We start from the raw sequence: 12870 nt of genomic DNA on the forward strand, positions 1-12870 counted from the left end.
CGTTCTCATGATGCCATGTAAGAAAAAGCTGACGTGGCGGACTCAGAGAGCGCCACGTGAGCGCTTTCTGATAGCATTATATAGAGATTCAGAGATAATAGGCATAAAAACAAAACCAACAATAGTTAGTGGAGTGGTTAAATGGTCATTTTAAATATCATATATCTCTTGTCCGAATCTTGCTTACAACAAAAATAATTGATTTTATGATCGTTCAAAAAAATAGGCATAAAAACAACCCTAAATTTAATGCAGTCTATTAAACAATAACTAATTTAAACAAAAATAATTGATTTTATGATCATTTAAAAAAAATAGGCATGAAAACAACCCTAAATATTTAATGCAGTCTATAAAACAATAACTACTTAAATGAAGCTTTGACTTCTGGTTACAACCCACTTTTGCCAATATATATCGTATCTCAATTAGGCAAAGTAAGGATGGTGTTATATCACGTCCAACGCAAGAAAAACCCTTCAAATATTAATTTTCAAAAATATTTTGTAAATAAATAATTGTTAACATGTGAAAAGGTAATCGGGTGACAAAAACACCACTCTCATTTTTCCTTTTCAATATATTTCGTATCTAGGCTGTGGATCATATATGGCTATGTTTGTTAGAGTAGAAGTTTTTGGAATTTTTGGCTTTTAAAAGAAAGTTTCAATCAATAAAAATTTGTTTGATTACGGTTTAAAACCAAAAATTCATAATCCAAATCTAATTAAACTCCTATAACTTTTTGTGGAACTTTTAAACAACAAAATTACGTTAATACCCCTTTTTAATAAAATAGTTACCAACTTATAAATAATGGGTAAAGTTCATTTTAAAACCATTCACATATAAACATAGTTAATATTAAGTATAACTTGATGTGTTCATATATGCATAAATATGTTTATAATATGCATTCAAATAGGGTCCTCAACACACTTGCAGAATTAACGTTATCAAAGGCAAATGTAGCTTTGGTTGGTTTACAAATTACAATATGTTTTGATATTTATATCTAAGACTAGTATATTTACCCGCACGTTGTTGCGGGATTTAAAAAGATTGTTCTTAGGCTTTCATGTCTCGTGTTTTGCCTCATTATGACAAGATAATAACGTTATGGGTCTTATTAGCTGTATTTTGCATAAAATAGTTGTATTCTTATTAAAAAATTAAAAGATGAACTTTTAATATAAAATGTATAATTTTTTATATGCATGTTTTCTATAGCCGTTAGGGCTATATATATGCCTGTATCTAAAATTTACATTATGTTCTTATGTGATGCATTGATAACTATTAATAATTAATAATAATATAATATAACTTTACATAAGAATTAACTTACCTTAAACTTGATAATAATATAATATAACTTTACATAAGAATTAACTTACCTTAAACTTGATAAAATTTGATTAAGCAATATTGTACTCGAATGTGATAAACCCACAAAATTTTAGATGAAACAAAAAAGTAAGCAACATTGTTATACGTGCATATGATAACTCATTAGAGCTGTGGTACAATTTTAAATTAGTCTAAAAGTAATAGAAGATAACATATTTCCGACACAATCACTTTAAGTTGCAACAAATTAATGAAATAAGTGATTAGAAGTTTTTAACTGATGTTCGATGACTATTAACTTGAATAGATTTTAATAAGTGCAGTAAAAGTCATACCAATGTTCCCATGTTTTTTATTAGTATATAAGTAATTAAAATATGAAAAGTAATCATTTTTGTATTATAAGCATAAAAAGTTATAAAAACTATGTTGGTTTTTAGTATATAAATAATATTGATTTTTTTTAGAACATCCATTCAACTAATTGTTGTTAAGCTTTTAATTATAGATAAAGAAATTATGATATTAGATTATTAATTCGTTGTCGTGCCTACGGACGAGCGGGTTTATGGGTTATCCCAAGATCAATCATGGTACTAAATAGTCTAAGTTCCGACCGACTGGGTTAGCTGACGGTGATTTTTAGTCATCTGGTTTATGCAGTTCAGGTTATAAAGTGTTTAAATAACTGTTAAAAAGAATACGTATCAAGAATGAAAATAACCATACGTAATGTTGATAACCATACAACTAATAATAACATTTTTAGTAGAATGTAAGTTATAATAGATATCAAACTTTACGTTTTGTTGTTGTTGTTGTTGCCGCCGCCGCTGCGGTTGTTCTTAGAAGAAGGGCCAGGACAATCAAAATAACATTTACAAATGAATGGATTCGTGCATTCTCCCCAACCACGCCATCCATGGACTTGAACACATAAATGGCTACATTCATATTTGTCACAAACCGTTATAAAGTGATTTTCTGTGCAAACTTTCACATGTTGCGCAACGCTAAACTTCATGCCTGCAATTAAAGTTACATTAATATTAACACAATCATCCATTCATCTTATCTTTATATAGATGCTTTTTTTCATTTATCAAAGTAAGTAACCAACTAGTTGGCGAAATAAATATATGAATATGTGAAAGCAATGTATATTCATGAATTATTAGTCACTTACAATTCGAACATGGTATCAATCAAAATCAAGAAAAATGTTTGTAACTTTTGTATCTTCGACATTTTGCCAAGCTAATTTTTAAAAAACTTTTTGCCCTTAAAAAAAAAATGCATAAAAAATGTTTCTAAGTCTTTAAGCTGTTGTTATTTTAAGAGAATTGTAAATTTGTGAGATACCTATTGTAGACAAAAGAAATGTGATGAAAATGAAAAACTTTATCATGTTGATATTCCTTTAGTTCAAGACTAATATACCTGATTATCTTCATATAATCAGATCAACATATATACCACTACGTGAGGTGGGATCAAATTTAATAGAATTTATAACTTTCTAACTACATTTAATGTTAAATTTAATGTTTATGTTTTATTAAAATGTGTATCACATATTTACACAATTATCTCCCGTTGGAATTCAACCCACAACTTTTTGTCGTATCAAATGAGTAAAGTAAAGAGAAATGATAAATATATCTAAGATAATAGGCATAAAAACAACACTAAAGATTTAATGCAGTCTATAAATTAATGACTACTTAAACGAAGCTTTGACTTCTGGTTACAAACCACTTTTGCCAATGTATGTCGTATCTCAATCAGACAAAGTGAGGATTATATCATATTTAGCGCGATAAAAACCCCTTCATAACTTTCAAAAATATTTTATGAATAAATAATTGATAACATGTGAAAAGGTAATCGGATGTGAAAAACACCACTCCCATTATTCCTTTTCAATATATTCCGTGGCGGAAGATAACAAGGGCCAAAGGGGGGTAATGGTCCCTCCAAATTTTTAGGCCTTATTTAGCAATTATATATTATTTAAGAGTAAAATTATGTTTTTGTCAATATATGTCGTATCTCAATCAGACAAAGTGAGGATGGCATTATATCATATCTAGCGCGATAAAAACCCCTTCACAACTTTCAAAAATATTTTATGAATAAATAATTGATAACATGTGAAAAGGTAATCGGATGTGAAAAACACCACTCCCATTATTCCTTTTCAATATATTCCGTATCTAGAGTCAGGGGCGGAAGATAATAAGGGCGAAAGGGGGGTAATGGTCCCTCCAAATTTTTGGGCCTTATTTAGCAATTATATATTATTTAAGTGTAAAATTATGTTTTTGTGTGATTTTACCTCATCTGAAAATCAGAGACAAAAGATAGATGCAGAAAACTGTACGTGAATGCTTAATTTTACCCCTCCAGTAATGTCGTTCAAGTTTCGCCGCTGTCTAGAGTGTGGATCATATATATGGCTATGTTTGTCAAAGAGTAGAAATTTTTGGAAATTTTGGCTTTTATAGGAAAGTTTCAATCAATAAAAAGTCGTTTGATTGGTGTATTGGCATATTATTGCCTAGTGGGGATATGATCGAGTGGTATCTGGTAGCATGATGATACTCCAGTGGTCCGTCAGTGATCCAAACTTGTCGTAAAAAAAATTTCGTTTGATTACTTTTTGAAACCAAAAATTCATAATCTAAAATCTAATTAAACAAGTGTTACTCCTATAACTTTTTTTTGGAACTTTTCAACAATGAAATTACTTAAATACCCCTTTTTAGTAAAATAGGTACCAACTTATACCATTAGTAATTAACTTATTGCCTTTAGTAATTTATTAGGATAAGTACCTGAAAATGTAATGAACTATGCACGAATGTTTATGTTGTGTAAGGAACTACTTAGATGTTTATTGTATGTAATAAACTTTCAAATCCTGGTTATTGGATGTACCAGGGTATATGTGACAACCATATAAGCTGTCACTTGTAAATTTTTAATTTGTCAGATACATCCAATAATCTGGATTTAAAAGTTCATTACATACAATAAACATTCAAGTAGTTTATTACACAACATAAACATTTGGACATAGTTCATTACATTTTCAGTTTATTATCCTTAATTTATTACATTTGTTTCTTTATGTTAGAATGTAATAGAATTCATTCAATTACGATTACTTTACTGAACTACATAATAAAACTACATTCATGATAACTAACTTTAAGATGACAGTATGACACTGCTATATTTATTACAATAAAATAGTATTCAACATATACTACCATATATTACACTTTATTTGAAGGAAGATACCAAAAATAATACTGCTACTTTGGTATAAAATGCGATGTTAATAGTTTACCACATCTTTTGTTTTGTATACCAAATACTATTTTATTTTATTTATTTTTGAACATCAACTTTCAATTACAGCCAACCCCAAAAACTGAAGGTGACAAAATACAAGTTACAAACAAATCAAAAGTCAAAAGACACCCAGCTATTCCAAACTATACATCTATTGTTTGATCTATTTCTAATCCATAAACAAGACAAGGACTTAATATCTCCCAACAATGACTCCATAGCCAAACGTTCATTGCTAAAAATGATTTTATTTCTCGTCTTCCATAAACACTACATGGCAGTCATTATGATGCCATTGATTTTTTTTTTTTTTCTCTTGCCAACTGGTAGGTCGTGATGAATTGTAATTAGATCCTAGAGGAACCTTTAACCACACCAAATACTATTTTATTAATGTTAGATTTTTCCCAATCTTGTAACTTTTTAGTTTAAAACTTCCATGAAATCTACTTTTTGCTACTATATTACAAGAAAAAATAAAAATAAGGAACTAATTGTACAAATGTCTTATTGCCTTCGTTGCTGTAGTTTGGCTCACTTGTATTATACCTTAAGGATTAAATTCAACATTCACCATATAATAGGATTCTTAAAACTAGTTAATTTCTTTCCAGTAAAAATAATAACCAACTGGGTCCCATCTAAGTCGGTTTCTGACAAGTCAGACCATAAGCCAAACCATAGCGATGACCTTTTTGTGTCACAAAGAGTAACCTTTAACAACAGTGTCCTCTATGTATTGAGCTCAGCTAAATATTCGATTAGTCAAAATATGAGGCCATGACACTTTGTATTGATGTCACAACATACAATACCACATATGTGAGAACTAACTAATACCTTATGGGTTGAGAGCCCTTCTGAGCTGCAGTTAACATTAACCTATAGGATTACACAACAATTAAAGCCCACACCCAGAAATAAGAGAAGCCAAGCTGATCTCATGATTGACCAATTCCCTTCTTCAGAAGCATGTCATATACTCTATCAACCTTGTTTGGATCAACATTAAATAGACGATGCGCATCAGACTTTTGAGCTATGTGACCATTCAGGACCTCTATGGACAGTTTTTCTAACATGTTTAGATAATGAGCAGGAAGCACCCTGATCTCTGTGCACAAGCGTTTTTCCTACAGATAAACAAAAATGATCCAGTAAGCCAACCACGAGTCTGTTCAAAAATGTAAGATAATATATATGTATATATAAAAAAAGAATAAATGATCAGAAGGCTTACGGCTTCAGAGAGTAAATCAGCACCCAAATGTCCGCTGACATCCCAATCATCCAAATTGGCAATAGCTAACCCTCCAGGTGCGGATGATGTATCTTTGCCTGAGGAATCAAGACCAGTGAGCCCTCTAATACCACCATGTGGGCTATCAAGATCCCCTTTCAGATGATTTGCTCTTTGCAAGAACTTGCCACTAGGCCCAGGCTGTACATTATCCTTCACCCTGCGTGCACTTTCCTCAGCTTCTCTTTTTCTCTTCTGTTCAATGTATCTTTCGGCATCTGCGGATGTCCTACAACCAGCAGCTCGAGCTTCCTGAACATGTATGCCAATATCAATACCAAAAAGAAAATGATATGACTCCATGTACAATAAAAAATATTATTTCTGCAACAAAATCACATCAGATTGTTATATATGATAACATGGATGTACCCCGGTGAACCTGTTGTAAATTTGTGTGGAATATAGTTGCCTTTCTAAAAAGAAGATTGGTATATATGAAAATTTTATGTGAGGTTGAAGACACATATGAAATGAACCTGCAAATCCTCGATCCTTCTTCGAATGCGGTGTTCTTCAATAACAGTTTTCAGCAATTCCTCATGCTCCTCTTTTGTATGAAAACGCATAAACACCCTATAGCGACGACATATTTCTTTCTCTTCAGGTGAAAGACCCTGCTCAAACGGATCAGCATAAAGTAGATTTCTTTCCAGAATGAAGTCTTTCCTGCGTTTCCTCTCATCTAGCCTGCCAAAAGTTACCGATAATTTCAAATTTTGGTATATACTATGGACATAGATTAGGTCCTGATGTCAAAAACTATTGACTGGTCAAATGAAGAATGCTTATATTCAACTGAAACAAAAAGAAAAGAAAGGTTATGGTAGACCTTTTAGAGTATATATGCAAGACTCGCAGTTTAAGTTCACGCTCAGCATCAGTATCAGTCTCCTTAAATTCCATGTCTGCCAGTAACTGTTCAGCGTCATTGTCGTATTCAACTTCAAATTCTTGCCTCTTGAAATTATAACCACTCAACTCTGTCATTGAAGGTCCCTCTTCCCCTGATGTCCTCAACTTTTTCTCTCCAAAGCTTCTGTCTACATGAGTTTCTGGTGATAAAGAATATGATTATAGCATAACCTGAGGTTTGTATAAAAATTCAACACTTGAAAAATACAACAAATGTGGTCATGATGATCAAGATATAAGCACAGTTACCTTCTATCTTAATTCCATCGCCACCTTTATCATTTTGAATAACGCTTGATGTTCTCTTACCAGCCCCTGCTGATGCATTTAGAGTGCTAGAACCTCCAACAGGACTTACATCTACTTTAGAGAAGAAAAAGTCATTACATAATTATCTATCTTTTGTCTCTGTCTGAGTGTTGTCTGTATCTACATGTGTGTGTGTGTGTGTGTGTGAGTGAGAGAGAGAGAGAGAAAGAGAGAGAGAGGTGGACAACTTGCACATACCAGAAGCCAAGGCAGATGACGACCGAACTGCTGAACCTTCTTTTCTTACATCTTCAACCCTGACCAAGTGTAACCAGAAAATTATGCAAGGTTAAAAAATTAAAATTGCATTAGATATACACACAGGTTCCAGAGGTAAACAATACTTGATTCTCGCAGAAAATGGAGACTCCTCTTTAACGGAAACTTCCCCTCCAGTTGGAAGCCCTGTTGCAATGTAGAAAATCAATCAAATTTGACATCACAATATGGAGTGTACACACATTCAATAATGTTAACTTCGGAACCAAATCACTTGATCTCCAAAGGGAGCCCACAATTGACTTTTGAAGTGTCAAAGAATTTCTTATAGAATATTAAAATCAATAACTTAATTTAACACCATAAATTACCTTTTGCAGCTTCACCATGACCTCTGGCCATTGCGAGGAGTTCTTCTCTATTCTTTCCCATAACATGAGACATGTCCTGGAAACACATAGCAGAAAACATGTAATTCAGCTGAAGTGCCAAGAAAAGGATATAATAGGATAAAACATGACATAAAAGAGTTGTTATACCGGAAGTGGAAAGCAAGGTGAATTCATGTATATGGTATTATAATGCTCAATGCAATGTGCTTTGCTTTTCGTTCCAACATGTTCAGCAACCTCGCTCCAGTTTGCAAGCCCATACATTTCTATCCCCTGCATTGTAAATTTGTAATTATTTAAAAAAAACTCCTTCAACCGATTGTCATGCATGTAAAAGTACAAGAATAGTTGTTGCACCGGGCAAGAATAATGAAACTTGATATGATATATTATTTCCATTGTAATACTTCCGAAACAAATATTTATGTATAGAAGAAATTACCTCAAGTAGCAATATCTCCTCATCTGCGTTCCAATCAGAACAGAAGAGCGGAAATGATAGATTATCCTGTTAAAATAGAACAGCTTTAAGGTATGAGTCATAGACATGATCCGGGAGACTTTAAAGATTGCACATCAAACTAAACCAGATATGGTAACAAAATCAATTAGATAAACAGCAAGTCAGTCAAAACTTAAAATAGAAAAAACAGAAAAATCGGTGGAAACCATCCAAGCCAATGATTTAAATATAGATAGGTAACATATCAGGCTGCAAAGCAAAGTAATGAAAAGTTACTAACCATAACCCTATATGGATGATTGCTTTTATGAGGATAAACCTCAGCTCCAACAGAAAAACACTCCACACAAAGGTCAAAATCGGAACAGCAAGCACACTTGATGCGAATTTTTCCTGAGATGTCCTTGTTGCAGTAGTTACAATGGTACAAAGCTTTTTTCCCTTCAGTCATCCCTTGGCCTATTATAATGAAACACATTTGAGTTTCCATTGAAATTGCAAGAAAAAGTCATATGTACATTAAAATTTTGAACAGAGCAAAAAAATGGGTATGGAACTTTTTTAGTTATGTTTCATACTTGTCAAGCAAAATGTTAAAATTGATGATATTATGGATGTAATTACCTGAAGTTGCAGCCTCTAAATTCTCCAAATTTGAGGGAGTTCGCTTTCTCTTTGAGCGACTGGAAATTAGACATGCAATCACCAAATGTTATATTAGAATACATCGTCGAAAATAACACAATGCAAGGGAAGTAAAAATAAAATAACAATACAGTGGCAACCATAATGAGAAAAGAGAGAAAAAGAGCATTTATTTTCCACAGAAATCATCACAAACAAGATTTGCTAGGCTCATATCGACCAAAGTTCTGGAAGAATCTAGACGAAAATGAACTAAACAACTTATCTAACCTTCCTTCCATCAGCCCCCAAAAATTAAACTACCCTTCGCTGTTAGGAAGACCCTAATTGTATTTGTAATATATATAGCAAAGCCAGATCTTCAAGGCCAGCTTAAAATCAAAGTTTATAACACTAGGAAAGAAACTCATATGTTAATGCACCGACATAATTTAAAAATATACCAAACCAATGACGCTCCTCAGTCCTCACAAAATATTTCAACTTTAGTATTTATTTTTCTCATCATCATTCAAGTCTGCCTTTATAAATTTTCCAATTATAAACAGAGACCGTTGAAGTAGAATTCTATGATTGTATTTGACATCATACATTTACTCTAACTTTCAACAGATAACACCAACTTACCAGTTACCACAATATGTGTAGCTTACTGAAAATCACCTTTAGGTATCTTATTGAGCAATTGAACTCCCATGCCGTAACTAGAAGACAATAGATATTTAAGTATCTTACAATTAATAACCCACCAATCAAAACCCTTTGATTTGCTCTGTAACATGGATATGCACAATCAAATCTGAATGTATCAATCGGGTTGATAGAAATTAGTAAATCGAAAATCAAGTTAATATGCACATAACGTCTCAATAGGCTTTGTATAGTAAAGGAAAAAAAAAAAATTAAAGAACAAAGCAAGACAATACATTTAAATAAGTCATTTTGCACTACAAACACACACATGTGCAAACACACTCAACACATATAGATTGGTCCAGAAACCCGTCAAATTATACTTTCTTACTGCTCCAACGATGTATAATCATTCAAAATATTACCATTCCATTTACAAGATTACAAAAAAAAGGTAGTAAAACTGAACCACTTTAGCTAGCTTGTGATATTCAGAAGAGCTCTTTGGTCTGCTCTCATTCTTCTCATTTTATTTTTCTTATCAGAAATATCAACTGACATTACAAATACTCTTTTACACGGACCAACGTTACCTGAATTCATATCCTAACTTATGCTACAAGACACAATTTTCTGATGCAGACCATTGTTTTTATAGTATTCTAATTGATAACTAATAGACAAATTAGAAGTTTTGTCGCGATCATGTAAACTAGCTCATGATTTCAGATGAGTTTCTGGCTACTAAAAAAGTATGTTCTTACTCCCTTGTACAATATCAGCTACTAGCCAAACGAACCATCAAACAAAATTATAATCGATAGAAGATACACTTAATCCACATATCAACCTTTAAGAAAATGTGAGCCAAATACACTTAATCCACATACTACCATTATACTTTAACGACTTCCAAAACCATCAATTAAGCAAAATCATTCTCAAACCGCAAGCAGCAAAATGTGCACATCATCCCCATAACATCCAACAATTTCACCCATTTATATACAATGATCATATAGAAGCACACATTAAAATATACATACAATACATAATTTTCAGCTAAACTTGAATTTCAAATGCAAAAAGCTTAAAACTTTTTATCAACCACCATACCAAAACAGGTAAACAAATGTGGTTTCTTCTATTCGAACAATGTACGTGGCCTAACCAGGGTATCCCGTAACCATTTCCTAAGCTATTCCTAGGCCATCTTCAAGATGTTTTACCTAGTAAGGTTCCAACCCAAGACCTCTCAGTGAGGACATCAGCTCGACTAACCACCCGTAAACTAAAAGTACAAAATCAACAAATGGGTATCTTAAATTTCAAAACTTTATCAGCTTAGCATTCATATTATTACATCAACACAAAAAATGCAGCTAAGTTTAACCCCTTACACTAGTAAAAGCAGCAAATTTCAAACAAATTAACAAGATAAAAATATAATAAAGTTGATACCTTTGACTAGAATCTTCTTCAACTGATTCATTTTTAGCTCGTGAACGACCCATTATTATTATTTATTTTTTTTTATAAAAATTATATAAAAAATTGTAAAGAAACCCTAGAATTCCCAAATTAATAACTGTACAAAATTGGGAGAAATTAAAGGTGGGTTTGTATGTCTGTGTATGTGTTTGTAAGTGTGTGTGTGTGTGTGTTTTCGGATAAGTTTGACGCGTAGAGATGTCCGGGATCGGTCACCGGGTCACCGGAAGAAGTGAAATACAGATTAGTAAGATTTTTTATTTTAATATTATAAGAGACAATTATGTTTTTGTTATTTACGTTTTGACCCCAATTTAGTTTCTTTGTAAACAAGTGTTATACCCGCCTTGCCTTTTACCAGGGATAACAGTTAGACATATACTTTAATGTGGTCATTAATTTAATATGCCAACCATTATCATTGGACAAAAAAAAAAACGCATCGTTAAACAACACAACATAAATCTTAAAACACAAAACTTTGGTGTCGAAATAATAATTGCAATCTTTCTTAAAAGATAGAAATAAGAAGATAAAAACTTTGACGGTGAAAACAAAAAGACTAAAGCAGTAGTACCATGAATCCTCAAAAATAAAACTTTAATGATAAAAATACAAAAGTCTTAAAAAAGATTTAGTGGTTAAGTGTGAAACATTAAAACTTTACTACTCTAAAAGTAATGATATAAATCAAAATAAAAAGTAAAAGCACAAAGAAGGTAAGCGATATCTACACAACACATTAACTAAAAAATGGGGAAAAAAAAAGAAAAAAAACAGCAGGCAGGCGGGCTAACTGATGAGTCCGTAGCCAACCAAACTGTTTCACTATTCAGACCAAAAGCTCGAAAATAAAACTTTAATGGTAAAAATACAAAAGTCTTAAAAAAAGATTTGGCGGTTAAGTATGAAACATTAAAACATTACTACTCTAAAAGTGAGAAAGACTTTTTAATATTTGATCAAATCGATCGATAACTTTAGTGATGATATTAATCAATATAAAAAATAAAAACACAAAGAAAACATCTGCACAACACATGACTCACTAAGAAATGAAAAAAAATAAAAATTAAGCAGGCTGCAGCCAAGCTACTTTAAAAGTAATGATATAATCAATATAAAAAATAAAAACACAAAGAAAATAAATAACATCTACACAACACACTAAGAAATTTAAAAAATAAAAAAAATTCAAGCAGTTGGGTTAGCTGCTGACCTAGCAGCCATCCAAGTTGTTTCATTATTCACATGAAAAGTTTTTATATAGGTTATAATATACAAGCATTGTGCTCATGCAATACGGCGGCGATGACGTCGATGTGATGGTGGTGGACTAGTGGCATCGTCAAATGATGTAAGTAATTGATGTAGAGGTGTTTGATTTAAAAGGGGTTGTAGAGATATTTTATAAATTAAGGGATTAATAGTGTAAGTTAATATTAAAGATTTGTAGTGATTTAGATCATTAAGGGTACTTTAGTCAATTCGCATGTCTCGTTTTTTTCTAAACTTTCAACATGAGAGTATAATTTTCATATAGTAATATAAATATGAGTTTTGTTTGATAAGACTAATAGGAGTAAAGTGTTATAGGAATGCTCTTCATCCACTCATGTGATGTCATGTGACATTTAATAATTATGAGGGGCATTTCTCCTATTAGGAAGTATTCCCTTGGAGAATGGTATTTCTATACAGGACATTCCCTTTTTTTTGGTTATATATACTATTATATATTATTTTATACAATAAAGTTAATAATAAAAAGTTAATTTCAATAAAACTACTTA

The 12870-nt window shown here is 31.8% G+C and overlaps 1 protein-coding gene across 2 annotated transcripts; it reads right to left on the reverse strand.

Moving 5' to 3' along the window:
• Positions 1-5420: 5420 nt before the first annotated feature.
• LOC122595445 (transcriptional adapter ADA2-like) lies at positions 5421-11340 on the reverse strand. 2 transcript variants are annotated; one of them, XM_043767805.1, is made up of 13 exons: positions 11048-11340; positions 8933-8991; positions 8589-8767; positions 8288-8353; positions 7993-8118; positions 7825-7900; positions 7579-7639; positions 7433-7491; positions 7175-7285; positions 6843-7065; positions 6490-6700; positions 5951-6262; positions 5421-5843 (listed from the first exon to the last, which is right to left on the reverse strand). In XM_043767805.1, the coding sequence occupies exons 1-13, from the start codon at positions 11098-11100 to the stop codon at positions 5652-5654; spliced, it is 1728 nt and encodes a 575-aa protein (XP_043623740.1). In that variant the 5' UTR covers positions 11101-11340; the 3' UTR covers positions 5421-5651. The 2 variants fall into 2 exon arrangements, with proteins under 2 accessions (XP_043623740.1, XP_043623741.1); XM_043767806.1 differs by lacking the exon at positions 11048-11340 and adding an exon at positions 9581-9595.
• Between the last annotated feature and the right edge of the window lie 1530 nt (positions 11341-12870).

Source organism: Erigeron canadensis, chromosome 4 (genome assembly GCF_010389155.1).
Source record: "Erigeron canadensis isolate Cc75 chromosome 4, C_canadensis_v1, whole genome shotgun sequence".
Classification (NCBI taxonomy): Eukaryota; Viridiplantae; Streptophyta; class Magnoliopsida; order Asterales; family Asteraceae; genus Erigeron; species Erigeron canadensis.

What these genes read in the sequence shown, in the direction of transcription:
- LOC122595445 (XM_043767805.1), bottom strand. Translation starts at nt 11,100, where the DNA reads ATGGGTCGTTCACGAGCTAAAAATGAATCAGTTGAAGAAGATTCTAGT. An exon ending in TTTAGAGGCTGCAACTTCAG is followed by an intron (nt 8,768 to 8,932) that starts GTAATTACATCC and finishes TCATTATAATAG; the next exon opens with GCCAAGGGATGACTGAAGGG. An exon ending in CTGATTTACTCTCTGAAGCC is followed by an intron (nt 5,844 to 5,950) that starts GTAAGCCTTCTG and finishes GTTTATCTGTAG; the next exon opens with GAAAAACGCTTGTGCACAGA.